The 23,564-nt window shown below is 40.0% G+C and overlaps 1 protein-coding gene across 1 annotated transcript in view; it reads left to right on the forward strand.

Annotated features, from left to right (window-relative positions):
- Positions 1–21,837, forward strand: part of LOC309415710 (E3 ubiquitin-protein ligase KCMF1) — a gene marked incomplete at both ends in the record, with an annotated part of 58,613 nt that extends 36,776 nt beyond the window's left edge. Inside the window, 5 exons of the mRNA XM_082013313.1 lie at positions 4,414–4,553; positions 12,533–12,634; positions 16,716–16,893; positions 19,561–19,843; positions 21,576–21,837. Coding sequence (XP_081869439.1) covers positions 4,414–4,553; positions 12,533–12,634; positions 16,716–16,893; positions 19,561–19,843; positions 21,576–21,837 — 965 coding nt within the window. The remainder of the gene's footprint in view (positions 1–4,413; positions 4,554–12,532; positions 12,635–16,715; positions 16,894–19,560; positions 19,844–21,575) is intronic.
- Between the last annotated feature and the right edge of the window lie 1,727 nt (positions 21,838–23,564).

Below are 23,564 nucleotides of genomic sequence, written 5' to 3' on the forward strand. Positions count from 1 at the left end.
CTTTTTACATTAGCTTGCCTCTTGAGTTGTCATCTTCTTGTTTTACCCAGATCAATATATAAGATGCCAGGACTTGGAAAATTCCCAGAAATAGTGTGCTTAGCTAGAAAAAGTCCTCAAAGGAAAATGACTTGTACTTGCATGTGTGTGTAGGTTTGCGGTGATGGAGAATTTCAGTTTTCCAATCAGTGAATAGGTATTTAATGATCATCATGAGGATCATACCAAAGCTTGAGGGAAATCTGAGGATCAACTAAAGAAACTGTCATTAGCTTTTGATGTGTTGTGACTGGCATTTTTGCAATTCCCACAGGTATGCTGAATTTTTTTGCATAAGTTGTTGAATTACTGCGTTTCAGAGAACAGTATAGTGTTTGCATGCATTGTTTTTGTTCAAATGCAGTTAAATTTGAAATTCTTCTTAATCATTCTGTTCAAAAGTTTGGCCATCTTACTTATTTTGTTCTCAGAATCTTTGTTTAAGTTCCAACTCTGTTTATATCTTTAAGACACTGAAAAAATATAAACTGAAGTTTACATTTCCTCTAGTCAATGACACTGTAGAAATAAGAATGCTTTTAAAGCTTTCCTTTTTGCTATATACTGTAGCAACTTGTGTAATGAGCTGCTCTAATTATAATTTTTCTTCATATAGTTGCAATGAGGGTTCTTTCATCCATCTTCATTGAAGCATTTTGCATTTATGTATTCTAGAGAGCCATCATTTTGAATCCTTTGCCTTACAGATATATTTTTCTGAAAGAGTATCTGTTCCATAGTCTGTATGGCTGATCTGTTCAGAGACTTTAGTGATTCCTTAGAACTTTGTCCCATGTAAACATTGTTCATACTTTTCCTCATTTGAAACCATGACATAGGTAGATTCTTTGTATTTGAGTATGCTGCAGCATATCAGTAATTTTTTTTTTTGCTATATCAGAATGGGAGGCTGAATGTGATTCTTGGAGAAGCTTTCAAAGGAGTGCTTAGTGAAGTAGTACTTAACTGGCACTGGTTAGGAGTTCTAAAATCTTGAAGTTCTGTGTGTTATATCTGAAACAGTCTCCATAACACCTCAGACTTGGAGTATGTTGATTTTCATTTAAGTATTGCATATCATGTATGCAAGAGGAGAATGGAAGACTTGGAAACAAGACTGGTCACCACCTGGAAAATGTGTGCTGTAATTTTAGAGAAAGTATTCAAGTCAAAAGATAGTTGTACATGTAAGTAAATCTAATTGGTTCATCCTGCAGGGATGTTGCTTAACTTCTGTACTTAGGGACTGTCAGAGTTCTGAATGCTAATGGTGTAATACTGCCTCAGACCCAGTTTTTATGGTCACCTGCCAGAGTAATTGTAGTACCAATCTACTCTTCTGGAATAAACACAAGATTCCTGTGAGTAATAGGTGAGAAATGGAGATAGTTTTAAAAGCTTTGACATGGGGGAATTTGCTGCTGTTTCTGAGCATTCAGAACATGCTGTGAAGCTGATTGATACTTAGCTTATAAACCAAACAAGCAGATTGAAGCATTTGTAAGAAGCTTTCTTCCAATCTGGTTGTATTGTTGTTTTGAGTATGGTGTATTTAAGTGTTGGCCAGCAACCTCTCCTGCAAACATGAGAACGTAGTCCTTCCTTTTCATAGCTTTACTGGTTCTTCCCATGGATTTATAGGGGGTCAGGTAAAGACAGATGTTTTGAATTAAGACATACTGTATGTCTTGTTATTAGAATACACCTGAATGCCTGACAATCTGTCAGGGAGATGCCCATCATTTGTGTGTTGGGTGACGCAGTTGCATTCAGAACTGGGTCCTAATACATGTGCAAGGACCTTAGGGATTTCCTTCTAATAATGATTCCAGGCATCTGTTTGTGTCACTACTATATAAATGACTTTCAGATTGGGGGTGGGGGTGCTAATCTTTTGGGCATGTCTTCCAACTTACATTCATCCTGACTTTCAGTCTGTGTATATTCATATCTGATATGCAATTCCATTCTCTAATGAAAAGCTACTTCTGTGCCTTATTGTATAAAACATTTAATAGAACCTCAAATGCTGCTTTGGAGAACTAAGACTTAATTGGCTGGGAACTTTTTACTTTGGATAGTTGCACATAATGTTTTCCTCATGTAGGTGAATAAACGAACCTAGATTCAGAATGGTACTCAAACTTAGTGTGATAGTTAATTTAATGAACCAGTTAAAAGTGGTTTTCTTGGCATCTCAAGAAGAGTATGAGAATCTCATTAGGTCATGCAGAGACAAAATTAGAAAGGCAAAAGCCCAGCTAGAACTCAATCTGTCCATGGTCATAAGGGACAACAAAAAAAATATTTTCACAAATATATTAACAACCAAGATAGCCAAGGAGAATCTCCATACCTTATTGGATGGGGAGAGCGGGGGGAACATTGTCACCAAGGATGAGAAAAAGGCTGAAGTACTTAATGCTGCCTTTGCCTCAGTCTTTAATAGCCAGACTAAATATCCTCAGGTTATTTAGCTCCCTGAGCTGGAAGACAGGGATGGTGAGCAGAGTAAGCTCCCCATAATCCACAAGGAAGCAGTTAAGGACCTGCTATGCCACCTGGATGCCCACAAGTCTATGGGGCCTGATGGGATTCACCCAAGACTGAGGGAACTGGCAAAGGAGCTTCCCAAGCCACTCTCCATCATTTATCAGCAGTCCTGGTTACCAGGGGAGGTCCCAGATGACTGGAGGCTTGCCAATGTGATGCCCATCTACAAGAAGGGCTGGAAGGAGGATCCCAGAAACTACAGGCCTGTCAGCCTGACCTTGGTACTGGAGAAGATAATGGAGTGGTTCATCTTGAGAGTGCTCACGGGGCATGTGCAGGACAACCAAGGGATCAGTCCCAGCCAGCATGGGTTCATGAAAGGCAGGTCCTGCTTGATGAACCTGATCTCCTTCTATGACCAGGTGACCCACCTAGTGGATGAGGGAAAGGCTGTGGATGTTGCCTACCTGGACTTTAGTAGAAGTGTTTCTTCTATGGCAAGGCTGTCTGTCTACTTGGGCACTTCTGACCATGCCTGTTGATCTTTCTCTCATGCTCCAGCATTTAAATTCTTTGGAAGCTGTTTTCAAATAAAGGGAACAGGGACTTACTGAACATAAACTTCATTCTGCAGTGTACTTAGTCTGATTCTGTATCTTTAACTGCATATTAGCATGTTATAAGAAGTTAATTACCTGTCTTGGTCTTGGAGTGCTAGCCTTCAAAACCAGTTATATGTAAAATACTATCTCTTAATATAGTGGATTATAGACATGTACGTTTTTAGTTTAAGCATTATCTTCTGTAAGGCTGCAGAAACAAATGTTGTTCTGTTCTTCCTAGTCATGTCCTAAAGAGAGGTCAATAGCAGATGATGTCATAAGCCTTAGGAAGCTGTGATTTAAGCCGTCAGAGGACATATTCTTAATACATTTGATAGATATTGCGTTGTGGTGCAGAACATGAGTTCTAGTACCTGTTTAGACTTATCCAATTTTTAATTTATAGCATAATATTTATAATTCTATGAAAATATTTTTCCGTTAGTTATCAGCAAGTCTTAGAAAAAATGTCAGTAAAGATTTTTAAATTACTTGCTGGAGAAAATCACACTTTTTATCTTGATGTGAATGTGCAATATATTCATGTTCCCTGTAGAATACATAATACCTGCAGAGGATGAGGGAGAAAAGTGTTCTTTTCTTGCATGGTGTAATAAACTTTTATGTTAAGTTTGGGGAACTTCTACATTAGCAACTTAGAAGTGCCTGCTTTTCATCAGTAGTGCAAAAGCACTTAAATTCAACGCACAAGTTGCAACCAGTGTGTAACAGACAATCAGCTGCCTTTTTTAGTATCAATCTTTTATGTGACATATTTGAGACATTTATGAAGCTATTTATTGCAAAGCAGTGGTTCAGCTATGTCATAAATATTGACATATGGTATCACTGAGGACTTCTACATTTTAATCTAAATTTTTTGAGGTACTGTTGAGAGTTTGGCTTTTGAAAACTGATCTTATGATTGAAAAATACCATAGGTGACCCTGTACATGGGAGAAGGGTGGCAGAAGAGTGAAGGTTTGGTAGTATCAATATCATCACAGGAGTTGTTGCTCATACTGAATATTAGGAGACTGTTATGTTTGCTAATGAAAATGAAATGTAGTCTGTCTGGTTTTTGTCTTCAGTAATTGAACACTTCTTGGATATCAGCTTATGGCTTTTTATACAAGATGAAAATAGCCATTTAAATTAAATACCAGATTAATTTGGCAGTGATTACATTGAAGTGCATTTATAAACAGAGGTTTACATGAATAAAATAAATGATGCTACTGCTTTGAAGTAACCTCTATTTAAACACTTTCTGTTCCAGATTTGTACTATGGTGGAGAAGCTTTCTCTGTAGAACAGCCACAGTCTTTTACTTGTCCTTATTGTGGGAAAATGGGTTATACGGAAACATCTCTTCAAGAACACGTTACTTCTGAGCATGCAGAAACATCAACAGAAGTGGTAAGAAGCTTCAGAATTGGCTTTTGATTGTGGTGAAACTTTAAAAAGAGTCTCTTCTCTGGAAAACTGGTATTCTTCTGTTTGGTTTCTTCCTTAAAACATTAGTTCATTTAAGTGCTTTGTAAGGAGACATACCCACACTTGATGGTGGCATCAGAATTCTTCTGTGTTTCATGGGTATTGTAATCTTGATATGATTGATGAGCTTGCTTTCTTCTTTGATGGTTGCTGTTTGGTTGTCTTGATGTGAAGGTTGCCATGTTCAGGAGTTTATTATTCTGTAAGACAAAATTTAGAATGTTTTCATGCTTATTCTGTGTAGCTGTGTCTCCCTGTTCACAACCAGTATGTAAGTGTCCTGGCAGCTTATAGCTGTGTCAGTCTTCTGTAACTGTAAGAGAGAAAGACACTTTGGTATGTTTTTCTTTTTCAAATAGCTTTTGTAATGGACCTGGTATATTTATGCAGTGGAAGTTGTCATGCTTTTGAAATGATTACTGTTAAAGCAGGGAGATTTCCCTCATCTCTAAGCATTAGGACACTTGACATAGTTAAAAACACACTTCTTAAACAAGTTCCAACAGAAATACTTTAATCTGAGGTGATAACTCCTGCTATCTTGATTGTCTTTGGGAGAAACTAGGTTAGCAGAGTGACATCCAGGGTGCTCTTGTCTGGTGAACTGTCGTACCACAAATTACTAGAAAATGTGAATGCTTGAAGGGGATTACTCATCACTAATACATAGTGAAGAAAATACTTATAAATAGGTTCTGTATTCTAATCTTCTAGTTTTCTTAACTTACAAGAAATTTTGTGGAAGAAAATGAACGTTTTGTCTCCAAGCCTATGAAGGATCTTGTGTGAAGAAGTGATCGAGGAGGTGATTTGTCCACTTTTCGACACTCAAATGTGTTTTGATCTTAAAAACATACGAAGTGAAACAGCTTACTTCAATCATTTGTGCTGTAGGATCATAATTTAACTTAGTGACATACTGCATTTTTTATCATCTCCTTGAGTTTTTCTTTAACTTCACAACATTCAAACATAGTGTCAAACCATTGAAAGTTCCATGCTTGGATGACTTTCTTTGGTGGCTTAGTATTGCAATTCTGATTTGCACCACTGGATGTCAGTGATATGTTCCTGACACAGAATGTTAAGATTCCAGGTTTTTAAATTTCACACATCCTGGTTTGCAGCTGTGACTTCCAGCACTCAGTACATAAAGCCTAGATTTGTGATTCTAGACATCTGCTGCTCCACTGATTCCTAAAAGAGCTGTATGTGTAAAGAAAAAAAAAGATTTGTTGAGTCAGTTGGCAACATTGTTATATCTTTATTCCAAACAATGATAAAGGACAACATTTTAATCCTTGAATATGGTTGTATATGTTTGTGCTGAGTTTTGAATCTAGCTTTTGTGATAAATGTGCATATACACACAAAACTACTTGGGTAATGCTGTAGATAGTGAAAGACTACAATATTACTGAAGAAGAAAATATTATGACTTCAAAATGTTTGTGGTCTTAGGCTTTCAAGCAATGATTTCTGTTTAGATACTAAGCTTGTATCTCTGTCCTTCAAAAGATGTGTTTTGTTTTAGGTATTTATTTTTGTATTTCTAAGGGATGTTTATGGGGATGGAATCACTTGTTTTACAGCCCTCCTTCCTCCATCCCCCATTTTTCAAAGAATAAGTCAAAGAGTTTTTGGTCTGTTACTTTTTGCCACTCTTAGGTTCAGGGTGGTACAGATAAGTTTACTTTTGACTGATTTTTTTCTTAGGTATTTGGCACTGGTACATACAGCAATGTTAGGTACTTGTGGGCAGGAATCGCAGACTGACTGAGGTTGAAGGGAGCTCTGGAGGTTGTCTAGTCCAACCGCCTGCTCAAGCAGGGCCACCTACAGCTGGTTGCCCAGGACCCATGTTCTAGACAGCTTTTTAATATTTCAGAGGATAGAGACTCCATGGCTGCTCTGGGCAACCTCTGCCAGTGCTCAGTCACCCTCACAGTGAAAAAATATTTCCTTATGTACATGAGGAACCTCCTTTGTTTGCATTTGTGCCCACTGCCTCTGCTCTTGGCACCGGGCACCACTGAAAAGAGCCTGGCTCTGTCCTCCCTTCACCATCCCTTCAGGTATTTACATAGATTCATAAGATCCCCTCTGCAGCCTGCTCTTCTCCAGCCTGAACAGTCACAACTTTCTCAGCCTTTCCTCATAGGAGAGATGCTCCAGTCCCATAATCTTTGTAGCCTTTTGCTAGACTCTCTCCAGGTTGTGAAGTCTCTTGTATGTGGAGCCCAGTACACCAATTGTGGCCTTGCCAGTGCTGGATAGAGACAGAGAATCACCATCCTTCACCTGCTGGCGACACTCTTCCTAACGCAACCCAGAACACCATCTTTCTTTGCTGCAGGGTCACACTGCTGACTCATGGTCCACGAAGACTCCCAGGTCCTTTTCTGCAAAGCTGCTTTCCAGATGGGTGGCCTCCAGTGTGTGCTAGTGCTCTGGAGTTGTTCTTCCCCAGGTGCAGGACTTCGTACTTTCCTCTGTTGAACTTCATAAGGTTCTTGTTGGCCCATTTCTCCAGCTTGTGGAGGTCCCTCTGAATGGCAGCACAGCGCTCTGGCATATCAGCCATTCCTTGCAGTTCTGTCATCAGCAAAATTCCCACTGATCACCATACTCTGAGCCCAGCCATTAAGCCAGTTTTCACTCCACCTTGCTGTCTGCTTATCCAGCCTGTCCATCAACAGCTTGTCTATGAGGATCTTATGGGAGACTGTGGCAAAGGCCTTACTGAAGTCCAGGTAGAAAAGACCCACTGCTCTCCAGTCATCTACCAGCCCAGTTACTTCATCATAGAAGTTTACCTCCCCTCTGTGAAGCCATGCTGATGACTCTTGATGATTTTTTTTTTGTCTTTAATGTGCTAGAAATGGTGTCCATGACTAGTTGCTCCAACACCTGCCTAGAGATTGAGGTGAGCTGCCCAGCCTGTAGTTCCCAGGTCCTCCTTCTCACCCTTTAAGCTAGGAGTGACATTTGCTTTATTCCAGTCCTCAGGCACCTCTACGAGTCACCATGATTGATCAAAGATTGAGAGCAGCTTCGCAATGGCATCTGTCAGCTCCTTCAGCACTTGGGGGTGCATCCCATTACCCATGGACTTAAGTATGTCCAGTTCACTTAAGTATTATCTAAAGTAATAGTGTTCCACCAGGAGAATGTCTTCCTTGCTCCAGACTTTACCCGTGGTCTCTGGGGCTTAGAATTCCTGCAGGCTGGTCTTGCTAGTAAAGACTGAGGCAAAGGAATCATTCAGTACTTCAGCCTCTTCTATGTCCTGTGTAAGCAGGTCCCCCATCTTTTGAGCAATGGGCCCACATTTTCCCTAGTTGTCTCTGTTGCCCATGTACAGAAGCCCTTCTTGTTGCCTTTGACATTGCTCACTGGATTCAATTCCATTTGGGTTTTAGCTTTCCTTACTTTGTCGTCGGATGCTTGAATGATGTTTCTAGGTTGCTGTCATGCTGTGTTGTCCCTCCAGGAGTTACTGGGGTGGTTGCAGTTCTCCATGAGGACCAGGGCTTGCAACTGTGAGGCAGCTGCTATTATGCCTGTAGAGGGTCTGATCCATTTGTTCTTGCTGGTCAGGTGGCCTGTAGTAGACACCAGCTATATTGTCACCTTTGCCTGTCCTCTCTTTAATCCCAGCTTCTAAGCTCTCCATCAGTTCTTCTTCCATCCCCAGGCAGACCTTCATGCACTCCAGCTGCTCTCACATAAAGTCACAGAATCACAGAATCACTAGGTTGGAAAGGACCTTTAAGATCATCAAGTCCAACCATTAATCCAGAACCACCATGTCCCCTAAACCATGTCCTGAAGCGCCACATCCACACGTTTTTTGAACACTTCCAGGGATGGCGACTCCATCACCTCCCTGGGCAGCCTGTTCCAATGCCTGACCACCCTCTCAGTGAAGAAATTTTTCCTAATATCCAATCTAAACCTCCCCTGGCGCAACTTGAGGCCATTTCCTCTCGTCCTATCACTAGTTACTTGGGAGAAGAGACCAACACCCTCATCGCCACAACCCCCTTTCAGGTAGTTGTAGAGAGCGATAAGGTCTCCCCTCAGCCTCCTCTTCTCCAGACTAAACAACCCCAGTTCCCTCAGCCGCTCCTCATAAGACTTGTGCTCCAGACCCCTCACCAGCTTCGTTGCCCTTCTCTGGACACGCTCCAGCACCTCAACATCCTTCTTGTAGTGAGGGGCCCAAAACTGAACACAGTATTCAAGGTGCGGCCTCACCAGTGCCGAGTACAGGGGCACAATCACTTCCCTACTCCTGCTGGCCACACTATTCCTGATACAGGCCAGGACGCTGTTGGCCTTCTTGGCCACCTGGGCACACTGCCGGCTCATATTCAGCCGGCTGTCAACCAGCACCCCCAGGTCCCTTTCTGCTGGGCTGCTCTCCAGCCACTCCTCCCCAAGCCTGTAGCATTGCATGGGGTTGTTGTGGCCAAAGTGCAGGACCCTGCACTTGGCCTTATTAAACCTCATACAGTTGGCCTCTGCCCATCGATCCAGCCTGTCCAGATCCCTCTGCAGAGCCCTCCTACCCTCCAGCAGATCAACACTCCCACCCAGCTTGGTGTCATCTGCAAACTTACTGAGGGAGCACTCGATCCCCTCATCCAGATCATCTATAAAGATATTGAACAAGACTGGTCCCAGAACCGAGCCCTGGGGAACACCACTCGTGACCGGCCGCCAGCCGGATTTAACGCTGTTCACCACAACTCTCTGGGCTCGGCCATCCAGCCAGTTCCTCACCCAGCGAAGAGTAAACCCGTCTAAGCCACGAGCCGCCAGTTTCTCCAGGAGAATGCTGTGGGAGACGCTGTCAAAGGCTTTACTAAAGTCCAGGTAGACAACGTCCACTGCCTTTCCCTCATCCACTAGGCGGGTCACCTGGTCATAGAAGGAGATCAGGTTGGTCAAGCAGGACCTGCCTTTCATGAACCTATGCTGGCTGGGCCTGATCCTTTGGCTGTTCTGCAGATGCCCTGTGAGCACTCTCAAAACCAACCGCTCCATAATCTTCCCTGGAAAAGTCAGCCCCCACCTTCCTCTTCTAAAGAGCCCCCATCCAGCGATGGCAACACTACAGTCATGGGAACCATCCCACCATGTCTCTGTGATCCCAAGAAGATCGTAGCCCTGCAGGCAGATCTCTAACTCATCACGGTTACTCCCCATGCTGTGTGAATTAGAATACCAGCACTCTGGAGAGGCACCCCAGTGTGTTGAGGTCCTGGAGAGGAACTCCGGGAGGAGAGTTTGATGATATTTCCATGAAGGTGATTGTTTTAATTTTGGGTATTTGAATTGAAAACGATACTGGTGCCTATGGGAGTAGTCGTAAGTTTTGTGATTGAGTAAGTCTCTAAGGTTACACACTAAAAAGAATAAATCTTATGGTTTTAGTGAGTACTAAAACTTAAGTAATTACCAGTATTTCTTCACCAGTAAATATCCAAGGATACTGGTAAGTATTACAAGGCAATTGCAGAGGAATCTGGCTGTCAGTATGATGATTGTTATTGTTGATGTTGGGTTTCGGGTCAGTCAACTGTTCAAAATAAAATGCAGCATTCAACTAGAAGTCTGCTAGAGTTGAAAATACAAAAATTTTAGGAAACTTCATCAAATGTCATCTTTGAATCTCATTTCAGAACAGACACATTTTCTACTATTGCATTGCCCTGCAGCAACTTTCTCATGTTTAGCAGGGCAGTAAGTAGCTCCTTGTACATGAACTGTAAGGACTAGGTTGTTGATACATTGATAAAATTGAGGAAGGCTTTTCTTGCAGTAATGAAATAGACAATCTGAGACAGTCTGAATGGTTCCTGTTTCGTTCTTGAAGATTACAGTGTCTCTTGTTGAGGTTACACAAATACTGTCACTGGAAGTGTTTACCTTGTATGTAAATATAAGCACAATTCTGGAAACTGGCAGGTATTCTGTGAGCGTAATTGCCTTAAGAGTTTACATTCATCTTTCAGACATCGCTCAGGGTAACACAATCATTTTTAAATACAAATCATCATAACTTCAGGAGAAACTGCAGACAATGTTTTCCTTTCATCTGCAACACTTGTTCATACCTGTTCTATTAACAATAATTTTCAGCTGTGTCACACTCAATCAGTGATGCTGCAGTCTTTGTTGTGGTTTTGCGAGAGCTTATGCTTAACTAAATTTTTGTTTGTGTGTAACAATGCTTCAGTAACTTTCTCAGTCAGAGTGTTCTTGAGGTTTAGTTCATGTTTAGAATTAGGGTTAGGATACTTAGATTCCCTCCTTCTCATTGTTCCTTATAACTTTTTCTTACCTGATGTTATTTCTGAGGACCGTGTCTCTTTTCAGCCAAATATGTGCAGTTCCTAACATCACTGTCATGTTAGCAAAAGAACTTTCTTTTGCTTTGCTTTGTTGCTTTCAGAAGTGTGTTTTTCTTCTCTTGTTGGGGTTCTGCTTCCTCAGAGTAGCTTGAATGAAAAAAAAATTGCTCTGAAAGTGTTGTGTCCTGTTGGTATGAAACACATTCTTGAAGATTAAGCAGCTTATTTATAAGTTTATGGACTTTAGAACTGTCTGTCCAATATACATCCATTCTTATGTCCCTGCAGGGTAGCTGTGTGATATATTGGCATAGCTGAGTATTTATTATATTATGCTGTAATAAGATGTCTTTGCTTTGTAGTGTGTCTGTTTGTGTGGCTTCTGTAGTCGTGAAAAATGCGGGAAGAGGCATTCTGTGAGAAATGTTGAACACTGAAAATAAAGGGGAAGGGGTTATAGCAGAAAGCTTCTAAAATGCCTGAGCTGACTACTGAAATTGAAGTAGCATTGAAGATGTAGCAGCTGCTGTCAGAAGCAGCCAGGATTTTAGAGTAAACTTATTTCAATACTTTGTCCTCACCTCCATAAGAGTAAGACAGATGTGTGTGCTATTATCCGGGTGTTGTTAATGTCCACGGTCTTTTGAGATCTACTGTCAACAACTTCAGTATATGCATGAAGAGCACTGGAAACCAGAGCTTTATGTTGCAACCAGAGTTGCTGCATAAAGGCAAGACTATTTGACTGTGAGGAACAGAGAAATAAATTCATAGACAGCAGTTGCACTTAACTGTCAAAGTGCTGTTAATTTGAGCACTTAACATTTGTGGGAAGAATTTTGTGGAACAGATTTTTTTTTTCCTGCCATCTAAAATAAGTCTGCAAAACTACTGTAAAGAAAAATGGAAGATGCTTTTCAAGCTGTTTGTGAAATCACTCAAAACAACAAGTCATGATTATGACAATTGTAATGGCACTGTTTGTCTACTTAGTTAATGTGTTTTGGTTTAAAAAAAAAAAACAAACAACAAAACTGAAGACATCAGTGCCTTCTCCCAAAATACTGTTGTGCGGGGATATGGTGATCAGCCCTTCTCTGACAAACCTCTAGTTAATGTACTGTCTGGATGGGTGGTCTCAGTATGATACTCCAACAAGCACTTACGTGTGGTTTCATTCTGATTCCTCTGCTGGGATGAATGTCAAGCAGTTAAATAGTAATCCTGTGTAATTAGACTCTACTATCTGGAAGAATTGTCATACAAAGACTAATTTTCAAGACATTGCAAATAGATTTGAAAGTTCTGGCTCTGGTTTTCATAACATTCTGAAAATCATAAAGTAAAAGATGTCTAAATTAATGTTTGCATTTGGATATATCTGGGTTTTGTGAATATGTTGCTATTCAGGTGTTTGTGAATACCTACAATGTGATTTTAAAGCATAAGAATCAATGTCTTAATGATTGACTCAATGACACGAGTTCTGTTTTGTGTAAAGCATATGAAGTTGGGTTTTTTCTCACTTTGTCATTTCAGATTTGTCCAATATGTGCAGCATTACCTGGAGGGGATCCGAATCATGTCACAGATGACTTTGCAGCTCATCTTACACTGGAACACAGAGCTCCTAGAGATTTAATATCCTTTCCAAGTTGAGGCAAAGAGGCTAGACTGTTTCATCTAGTAGCCACGATGACTTGTTTTTGTTGGGTTTTTTTATAGTCAAAGTCATACCTCTGGTTTTCCTAGAACTTAAGTTCCTAAAGATCTGTATGCCAAAAATAAAAATCTTCACTTGCTAGTTTAAGAAAGTATAAATACCAGATTGTGAAGAGACTGGAGGTATACTTGACAGTGCTTTTTATTTTAGCAGCAAAAACATTGAAAGACCTTTGACACCACGAGGTTTTTCTACTTGCACTGTGGTTTATCCTGTCTGATCATTAGTCTTGATGCTGCTTTATGTATCTAGATTTAGTAGTGTGCTGTAAAAATTTGTGACATGAAGATGATGATCTGAAGATGATTCAAGCTTGACTGGTTTTGACTAATGATTTTAAACTTTCTTAACTACTTCTAAAACCATGTTTTAACAACAGTTTTGCAATGTTACTGACATCGTGTAATATAACTTGGAAAACTTTCAGATTTCCCGGGAAATAGGATGTTTGTCTTTCAATTACCTTAGCAGCAAGTTACGCTGATTTATCGATGCTTTAAGGCTGAAGAGCTAGAACTATTGGGGTTTTTTATCCTTGTTCTAGTAGCATTTTTCTGTTAAACACTCCCCTGATTAACTGATGAAATGTATTTTGGTTTGGGCTTTCTATTTAAAGACATGCAGGCTATGTAGTCTACCTACAGTAAGTAGTGTCTGAAGTACTCCTTTGTGTCTCGTTTAAACAGACAAGAAGATTAATTATTACTTTGCTAGTTGCTCTTTTGTTTAAAGACTTTTTTAAAAAGGGAAAAAAAATCTAAGCCCTAGCAATTAGACTAAAAAAACCCCAAAACCTAAGCCCTAGCAACTGGAGTTCATTATGCTAGCAGAAGGAAGATAGCATTTAAGGAGATGGTTCCATTTCGGTTATGATTGTGCTTGACTGCATTTAAGCTTGTTAGCGTTACCATGGTTTAGGGTCAGGACAGACTAAATGCACACATTAATTACTACACAATAATTGGATCAGTGTAAAGGAGTTTGGGTGTTCATTGGCTCTGTGAAGGAGTAACTAATAATGCAAAGAACACTACAAAGTTAGGTAAAAGCATCTCTATTTAACCTTTCCCTGTGGACAGAAGCCAGGCTCTCAGCAGTTGGGAGGAGCAGGGTGCTGAACGCAGTGGCTCTGGCCATGAGAGAGAGCTTGGTCCCAGGCATCCAGGGAGGTCCTCTGTGGTCAGTTATCCCCCAAGGTAGAGTCATGCCATGCTGTCTTTCAGGTGGAGGTGGGATGAGATTGATTGAAGGGAGAGCATCTTCCAGACCATTGGATCTTTCCTGGCCTTTGGATAGCTCTTAAGATGTTGCTTCATCAAGCAACTGGTGTAGTGAGTAACAGAGCAATTTTTCTTGATCAGTTTAGTTCTGCTACTTCAAACAATGGTGAGTTTTTCATAGCACCTGCCTAATAATGCTTTTTCTAATGAAATTTATGTGCCTAATGACTATATAGCAACGTATCTAAGGTCAAACTGTGGGCCTCTAACATTGACTTAAACTTCCTAGCCTACGGAGCAATTAAATTTTCCCAGTTAGAGTGAAATTAATTTCCTACTGAAATGAACATCGATGTTTGATCAGAGATTATGCTTCTGCAGCTTTTTTCCCCCTGCAGTATCAGAGATGCCACCAGATAACTTAATTTGGGAATGTTTGAGCTAGAAAAATCAATGTTTTCAAATACAGATAAGGCTTCAATGTCAGTCATCCCAAAATGGATCTTTCTTGGATATGTTTTTGGGAACAAATTGTCCATGATTTAGCATTAAAAGACAATGCATGTAGAATTTTCTGCTTGTACACTTGCTTCAGCAATCAGTGTTGCCAAGTCTCCAAAACCTGGTAAGAAGTGTATCCTGAAGTGACGATTTCATGTTGGGCTCTGTATCATGTCTAGCAACAGGCAGGTCTGAAGTATGAAAAAAAGAAGAGGAGATGCCCCTTTTCATCCAGGGTCTGGCAGTGTAGGAAAGAATAACTGTCAAAGTCAGAAAGCTGTTAGAAAGCTGCTCTCCAATAATGTTATATGGCTGTTCTAAACATCTTCATATAAAGTTAAAACTGTACAGGACAGCTCTTCATACTCTGTAGGAACCTTCATGTACAGAAAGGAGATAGAAGGCTATTCACTTGCACTTTTTGTAGAGTGAAGATTTCTGTTACAATTTGAGGTAAACTTTTGTTGTGTCTGCTAGAGTGCCTCTGCTCAAGTGGCCTTATCTTCTAAGTATTGATTAGACGTGTGGTTTATTTTTGGGTTTGTTTTCTGTGTTTTTTTTCTTAAGTGTTCCCAGAAGGCTCTATGTGTTTCCTGTTTATAAACCTTCTGCAGCCATTGCAAGGTATGTCCTTTATTTGTGCAGTCAGGGGACAACTCTTTAAAGCCCAGTTTCTTACTTTAGCAGGAAAGTATTTGAAAATTTGTTAAATACAGCTTTTCAGTATCCATCATGCAAATAGTTCTCACATGGCTATTCAGTTTATCTGTTTGTCACAAATTAAGGTTTACAAATGTTTTTCGTACTTTAGCATAGCTGGTAAGACCTGGGTGCACACTAGCTAGTATTTAAAGAATCATGTTTGTCTCAAAACACTTCAAAAGCTGCAGTTCGAAAGTTACCCCACAGTCCCATGTGTGCTTGAAAAATCCCCAGATACTGGCCTTTTCTAGCAGGTATAGTTATGAAAAGCTTGCCAAACTGCATGGTGGTGGGCAGTAATCCATCTGATACAGTATCTCATCTTCAGCAGCATCAAATTTTAGCATACTCAGAGGTGCAAGGCACTCTGTGCTAGGTGAAGTGTGTTCTGTGCCAGGGGAGACTTCCCTCTTACACCTTAGATGTTAAGTGTTTTACACTGGAGCTAATAGGTTTGAAAGAGGCAAACATTCTATAAAATCTTTTTGTAATTGCCAGAGTTCTTTCTTGCCATGAGAAGTCTAGTAACTTCTTTTGGTCTTAAGTCCTTGACCTCCATGACATCCTGAGGTTCTGCACCATAACTGTGTTTTATGAAAAGTACATTGGGCACTGCAGTTACGCACTACTGTACTACTACTACTGTTACTGTACTACTAACTATTACTGTTACTATACTGCCATACAATTGGTAAGCATACTATTATAAAAATAAAGAACATGGGAGATAGGAGGATCTAAGCTAAAAGTCTAGTAATAGTAAAATAAAATATTCAAGCCTATGTTATTTCATTTTGCACTAGTGAATTATACTAGTGATTCTTAAAATAAAAGGAAGCCTTGTCTGGACTGTCTTGGAGGAATGAATGTTAACAACTTTCTGACAAAAATAATCTTTAAACAATTTGTTGTCTGTCTCCATTTATATGAGAAAATGTATAAAAGGTATGACTTGAAATATAAACCTCTGATAGAAGTGGGGAAAAATGGGAAAATGAAAAGCATCATTGTCATAACTGGAATTAGTGGTATTTCTTTGGCTAGAAGAAGAAAGGTGAAACAAATGGGTGTGGTGAAGGTGCTGAATACTCTAGAAACCTACAATTTCTTAAGGATTGAAGTGATGAAATTTCTCAGATAAAAGCATGAAGTACAAAAGTCGAATACAGTAATTACTATGTACTTTTGATAGGAATGGCAATAAACTTTATTACTTTCAATACTTAACATAAGAATTGGGGAAGGAGAATAAAACACCTGTCTTGGCTGAACATGCTTTTGTCAGTTTTCAAAATACTGATGAAAATGTTGATCTAAAAAACCTAAGAAATTAATCCTGATGTTTCTTAGTCATCATAAAAAGCTGGAGAAATAGAGGGAGTTCGGTGTACACAGCACTGGGTATCTTGAGTTCAGATCAGTAAGTCTGACTTGCACCATAGCTACAGTGTACCTTAGGTTTGCTTCAGAAGTGAAGAACAGTGAAGAACAGTGTGCATCTGAATATTTCACCTGTCAAATGTCCTTGTCATTTAATACTCAATGTCAAAGAGTTCTGTTTTCTTAACTTCTTGGCTACGATGAATCCAGTGGCGTACGGCATGTACGTAGGATGTTCCACCCAGGCCGGGGCTTGGGAGGCCCCCGTGCACGTAGATCAAACATGCACTTTACTACCAGTTCCCCTGGTGGGCTTTCATCTTCTCAGAGTTCGTATTCTCCAAGCAATAGAGAAGCCATGGATCCTATAGCTGGTAAGACTGGTAACCACAAATTTTACCCCAGTGTCCTTACACAGAGGAAGTAAAATTCAAGATGATAATAGTTGCCCTGCTTTCATGTGTTGTGAAGCTGCATGTATAGATACACTTCACAGTGCAGGTGTGATTCATGGCTGCTTGCAGGTGAGCAGTGTGCTTGGCTGGGTTGTCACAGGGCTTGTGCATGGAGATGCTGAAGCTGAAACCTCTGCCTGTAGCTTGTGCTTCTAATTCTAGACAGTGTAAGGCTTATTCCCAAACCTGATCTAAGTGCTGGTGCTGTGTATTTTACAAGTGATCGTATCTAACTTCCATCACCTTGTTTAGTACATCTCATTTTAATTTGCCATGTGGATGAAGGTGTTTATGGAAGAGATTATCTGTTTCAATGAACATGAATTTAGCTGAATTTGAGTATTAATGGACATATAAAATATGTTCAGTTTGCATTCAGGCTGCTATTTGAGTGCCTGACTTGCTAATATCACAGATTGGGGTTTTTTTAGGTGTACTTGTAAATTCTTATATAAATGTACTGTTGTGAGTATTTGCAGCAGTATTTTGATCAAGTTTAGAAAAACTGTGAGGGGAGGAGGACTGTCTCATTTCTCAACACCAGAGAATAATCATGATGTGTCTTTAGGATTCACAGGAATAACTTGTTTGGTGTATGTTTAGCTTTGATGTGAAAACAACTTTTTTTACAGGAAAGAAAAAATAGTGAATGAAGACAATTCTGAAAACAAATACAACTTTCCCTAAGGGGAAATCTAAACGTTTTTGTGGTGGTCTTTGACCATGCCATTGTAAGTGTCGGGGAAACCTCAGAACTTCTGCCATAATCCACCTTTGCTTCAGGTGCCAAGAAGGCATAATGCTTAAATTGGAGTTTCCTACTGTCATGTTGTGACCTCTTTAGAGGGAGGTAGCCAGCCAGCTTAATGAGGCATTGCCCCTGAAAGGGAACCTGTGGCTCCACTGCCTTCCTTAATCATGGTCCCCTTGCTTGCCACCTTCTGGCTGTGGTGCTCTGCTGGCCAGCTGTGACCCAACTTAAATCGTTAAATTAGCTGGGAAGAAGTATCCCATCAAGAGAGGAATGTAAGTTAAGCAAGGTCTGAAAAGGACTAGAGTTTGTTCAAGGAGGAAGGATGTCTGTGAAGCCTCCAGTGCAAGACCTTGTCTTTCTCTTACCAGGGCAGCTAGCTCAGCTCAGTTAAACATGGAGTGGCAGCTGAGGTTTGTTTTCAGCCTCGCAAAGCCTTCCCAGCTAGCGGCATTAAATGTGGGATAAAATGGCATTCTTCTGAACCTTTTCTTTTTTTGGTGGAAGCTGTGTTTTTGCATTTAGAGTTCAGTTTCATGCTGAGCTAGTTATCATTCTTATACCGAGATTTGGTCTTGAGCTCACATCTGCTTTCAAAATACTGTTTTGCTATACTCTAAGCTTTAACTTATGCTTTAATTTTCAGTGAGAATAAATACATGTAAATCTTGTCTGGAAGTTTGATGTGTCTTCCCTTTTACTGGAGTAATAAATAGGAAAGACCATCAGAATTTTTCTGTTTAAAATAAATGAAGTTTATAGCATCTGTTACCTTTTAAAATGTTTTTCTCCCTGTGGTATTTTCTAGTATTAACAAAGGAATTAAAAGTTATTGAATCTTGGTATTGCAATCAGTGCTGGTAAAAATGACTTCACCATTCTGAGTTCCTGACATGGAAAACTGCATTTTGCTTTAATCCCTCAAAGAAAACCTTATTTAGAAGGATTATGTTTTGTTAATGCAATGGAAGGAAAATTGTCATGACCTGTGTAGTAGTTCTGTAATATAGAGATGAGGGACAGGAGCAATATCATCCCTTACTTCCTCTGCCCTTGTGTCAGCCATAGCAGCAAGTAGGTGACATAAGAAGTACGTACTACAGAGGGTGTAGAAGGATTCTGCAGTAATGCACTGAGCAGCAATTTGCTGCTAATACTTGTTTCAAAAAAATTCTTTGTGGATGTAACTTGCTATAAGCGTTCCATCCCTCTGCATTGGAAGACTTAAGGACCAGAGGTATCTTTAATTGCCAGGCCTTCTCTGTATTTCTGGAAGAAATAAAAATTCATAAAGCAAAGATGCCTGACCACTTCAGTTTTGATGTGTGGCAATACTTTAATATGTTTCCTTAACTAAATATTTGTTATTAAATTTTTGAAGCAATGGTACAATATGTCTCTCTTTGCTGCAGCACAGCTTACCTCTGGGATATTGGCAAGCTGAAGCCTGTGTTTTGAGGGTTTTGAGGAAAATAAAATCACCAACCAAAACCAAGGTGAAATAGCTTCTTAGCCAGTTGCTATTTTGACTTGAAGTTTCAGAGAATTGCTGCAGAGGACATCATTTGCCAGGCATTCCCTGTAGATTAGCCCTCCTGTTATTTTGAAGGCATTAAACTTTGACTTCTTATTTGGAACAAATCCTCCTTGCCCTTTGAGATGTCCAGTGCTATGACATTTTCTAAGAGCTTCATGGGCTTTTCAGCGTGGCATGATTTCTTTGATTTTATTGATTTAAAAAAGGAATTGATGCTCTGGAATTCAGCGTGTATTCATTCTGTTGTGTAATGCTCACTTAAGATTTCTCATCATAGAAACTTTATTTTCTCTGGCAGAGCTTTTATCTCAGCTATCAGGCGTGAGGCGTTCTGCAGGAGGACAGCTCAACTCCTCTGGCCCTTCTGCTTCTCAGTTACAGCAGCTGCAGATGCAACTGCAGTTGGAACGACAACATGCACAGGCAGCAAGACAACAACTGGAGACTGCACGCAATGCAACTAGACGCACCAACACGATTAATGTCAACGCCACTATGACACAATCTACAACAGCAAACAACACATCTAACACAGAAAACAGTCAGCAGACTATCCAGAATTCTCAGTTTCTTCTTACAAGGTAACTTGTTCTGTGTATTTACTTTCATTTACCTTTTACCATTTCTGTTTGGCTTAGTCCTGATAGAGACATAGAGCTCAATGAAACTGAAGTGAGTGTTTAGAGTTAGGCACATGCCTTAGTAAATGAGCCTCTAATCAAATATATCCCAGAGTTAACAGACTAATTAATCGTACAGAATATATTCACAGTAGTGGTCACAGAATGCATAAGACTTGCTTCATCCACATTTCTAGCATGGAAGTAAACCTGGTAATTTAATATCGAAGAGCAGCAATTTATAGCTGGCCCGAAGGGATTTATTCTGCTTTTGGAAAGCCAACTCTAGGAGCTGGCTGCAGAAACATCCTGTGGTGGTCTAGTGTTTGCAAAAGGGAGAGGCAATCTCACAAGTGCACTGTACTTTTTTTTGACATACCTAAGAATGTGTTTAAAGGTTTAGACTTGAGTATGGATTCCTGCAAACCTTGAAAAGGAGGCTGGTTTTGAGTTTTGGCTGAGTAAGTTACTTACGACTCCAGGCAGGGGACTTCTGCCAGATCCTTCATCAAGTCTGTATCCAACATACTGTGCTTTTGTTTGCATTTGTAACATCTTTTCCAAACTCTCTGCTGCTAAGCAATGGGTAAACATTAGTTGCTGCATCTCAACTCCAGGAGGAACAAAAGGAGTATTTCTTAATTAAATTGTGCTTGTTTCTCCTACTACTTCCAAGGAGACAAGTGCATTTCCAGTGATAGAGGTATATAGACCTGAGCTGTAATGTAGAGGGGAGAGAGTCAGAAAATAGTGTTGTTTTATAGGAAATTAATCTTCAATAAAAGCTGAAGGTTGAATGGGGGTTTATATATTAATTATTTTAGAGACTGGATAACAAAGCAAATAAAGGATGTCATTAATTAAGCAGAATACTTACGTGGTTTAGAAATTAAACTTAGATCCCAGGGTTATTTTAAAGAGGAGTCATCCACTATGTCATTCCAGTTCTCTTAGAAGGTTGGCTGTTGCCCTGAAATAAAAATGTTCTCCACATCCCCCCTGCCATGCCCCCCCACATATATACGCTTGTTTGTTTGGTATTGTGAAAGAGTGTGGGCATTTTAACAGACCCTGTGTTGAGAAACCTGGATTTGAGTCAGTTTGATTTTTATCGAAGTGGAATAAAACACCATGTGACATCTTTTAATCAAAACCTCATTATTTGAAAAATTTAATCAAAGTACCTACAAGTGTCACAGGTGGTGACTTTCAGAGTTGGAGCAAGCCATTTCCTTTGCCTATCGGGGCATGGACTATAACCTCGGAGAAGTGGTGGAATGAATGTTGGGTTGTGCTCTGGGTATCCCTGGGCTTTACATGTGCAGTAATGTTTTTTGTGGCATATGTGAACTTAGAAGTTGACCTAGGGAAAAAAAAGGCACATAATGAGTGTCTAGGAAATTGCAACAGCCCTCCCTAAAACACTCCTGAGTAGCAGGAAACCTCACAAATAGTTTATTTCTCTCTAGCTTTAGGCTCCACTTTGAATGCTGTTGTAGCAACAACGTGGTTTCTTAAGTGCCTGCCTGTCATCCTGAGGTGTTGAAGGCTGCCAGAGCTGTACTTGTGGAAGGGCAAGCAGGGCTAGCCTGAAGCAGTGGCTTTCTAGTGCCTTCCAGCACCTACCAGCAGTGTCGTCTGTGCAATGGGCTTTCACCAACTGCCTGTCCTCTCTTCCCTTGCTGCTGTACAGGTTGAATGATCCGAAGATGTCGGAAGCAGAGCGTCAGTCAATGGAAAGTGAACGGGCAGACTGCAGCCTGTTTGTTCAGGAGCTTCTACTGTCCACTTTGATGCGGGAAGAAAGTTCCTCCTCAGATGAGGATGAGCGGGGGGAGATTGCAGATTTTGGTGCTATGGGCTGTGTAGATATTATGCCTCTAGATGTTGCTTTAGAAAACCTAAATTTAAAAGAGAGTAATAAAGGAAACGAGCCTCCTCCACCTCCTCTTTGATGACATCCCACTTTGCAGACAATGTCCTCTGTGCTGTATTTGCCAATGAAAGTGGACAACAACTATCTTGGGTTTGTTTTGGTGATTGTAATTTCAGGTCTGTCACTCTTGTTACATTGTGTACATTCAAAAGAAAGAGAGAAAAGATATATATGATAATCATTTCCACTTAACTAATTTTTACTTCTAGCAGGTAAATGTAGGTTGCAGTGCAGAGCAAAAAGCTCTGTGTCCTGTACCTTGACATGCAAAAGGCTCTCCTAATACTCCACATTCAAACTGAAGAGGAAAAAATGAAAAATCTCTAATGAAGCTGCTGTGTGTATTTATGAATATTAATGAATAAAAACTGCTTGGATGGTTTACCTTAACTACTGCATGATGTTTTTTGCAGCGTGCATGAGTTTTAGTGACCTTGTCATTTAAAAATTTAAATACAAGGAGTAAAACTATAAAACCTAAAGCCTTCCCATTATTCAAAGGTTACGTGACAAAAAGGTTAGCGCTGACCTCGTGGCCGCAAAGTAGCTTTTGAATAATATGTGACAGAATGAGATCTTTATGTGCTGTTCCTGCACAGGATGGAAACTGCAGTGGGATATATTGTCGTGACCAGGGTGTGGCATTTTGCTGTATGTGACTGTTATGTTGCCCTGTTAGCCATCACCTCAGTGTGAAGCTCAACTTCATTTTAGGCATCTGTAGGAGACACACCAGTAAGGCCACTGCTGGAAGCTACTGCAAGGGGCTCTTGTGCGCCCGAAAATCAAATGGTGTTTGCTTTTGTTTAAAGTTTTTCCTTTTTGTGGTTGTTAAAATTTTTTTAATTGTTAAATATGTTTTATTCAGGTGTAGACAATTCATATATTCACTGTGTTTAAAAAAAGTTAACCTGGATCATGTTGTCTTAGTTTAAAAAGCTTTCAAAGTCTCAATCATACTTTGAGTTATTTATGTATTGGCTTCATAGTTTGCAGAGACCTGTCAGTATCAGGAGAGCTTGAGGATTTGGATTCCCAGATTGTGCATATATTACAATTGAGTTCTTAATGCTAACTTTAGCACCTTTTATTTATTGTTTCTTTTTGTTATTTTTGCTGTTATAAAAAGAAGTTCAAAAGCCTTTTAGTTGAATCGTGCCACCTACATGCCTATACTGTTAACCCTACTGGTTTGGAAAAAGAGTATAGTTTTCTTGTGCTTAGAAGTTTATAATAGCCCCAACACAAGGATGGAAGGGGTATGTTTGGTTTTGGTCCCTATCCTGTCCCCCCCCTTTTTTTTTTGGGTGGGTTTTTTGAATGTAAAGTTAGATTATAAAAACAAAAGTGCACACAGCTTCTGATGAAAATTTAAACTAGGCTTGTATCATAATGGTATCTTTCCAGATCTTTCTCACCTCACCCCCTCTCTCTTTCTCTGTATCCTTCCATCTCTGCAGCACTGCTAGTGTTTAGAGTAAATTTACAGACGTGAACACCAGATGGTGTTCTCAGCAGAACTGGGACGTGTATGCTAATCCAAAGTAACAGCAGCAAAAGAAGTAACCCCATAGACTGAAGTTTAAGTTCCATTCCTTTTTTTTTTTAAATCCTCAAAACCTGATTTCCACATAGAGCAGTACTAGCTTTGTTTTCTTTTAGTCTCTGCAACAGAACATGTTTCAAGGGAAACTTTACATGAGGCCTCTGGTTATCCTGAGAGTTACCCCCAGTAGGGACTTTTTT

Source organism: Phaethon aethereus (genome assembly GCF_964289735.1).
Source record: "Phaethon aethereus genome assembly, chromosome: Z".
NCBI lineage: Eukaryota > Metazoa > Chordata > Aves > Phaethontiformes > Phaethontidae > Phaethon > Phaethon aethereus.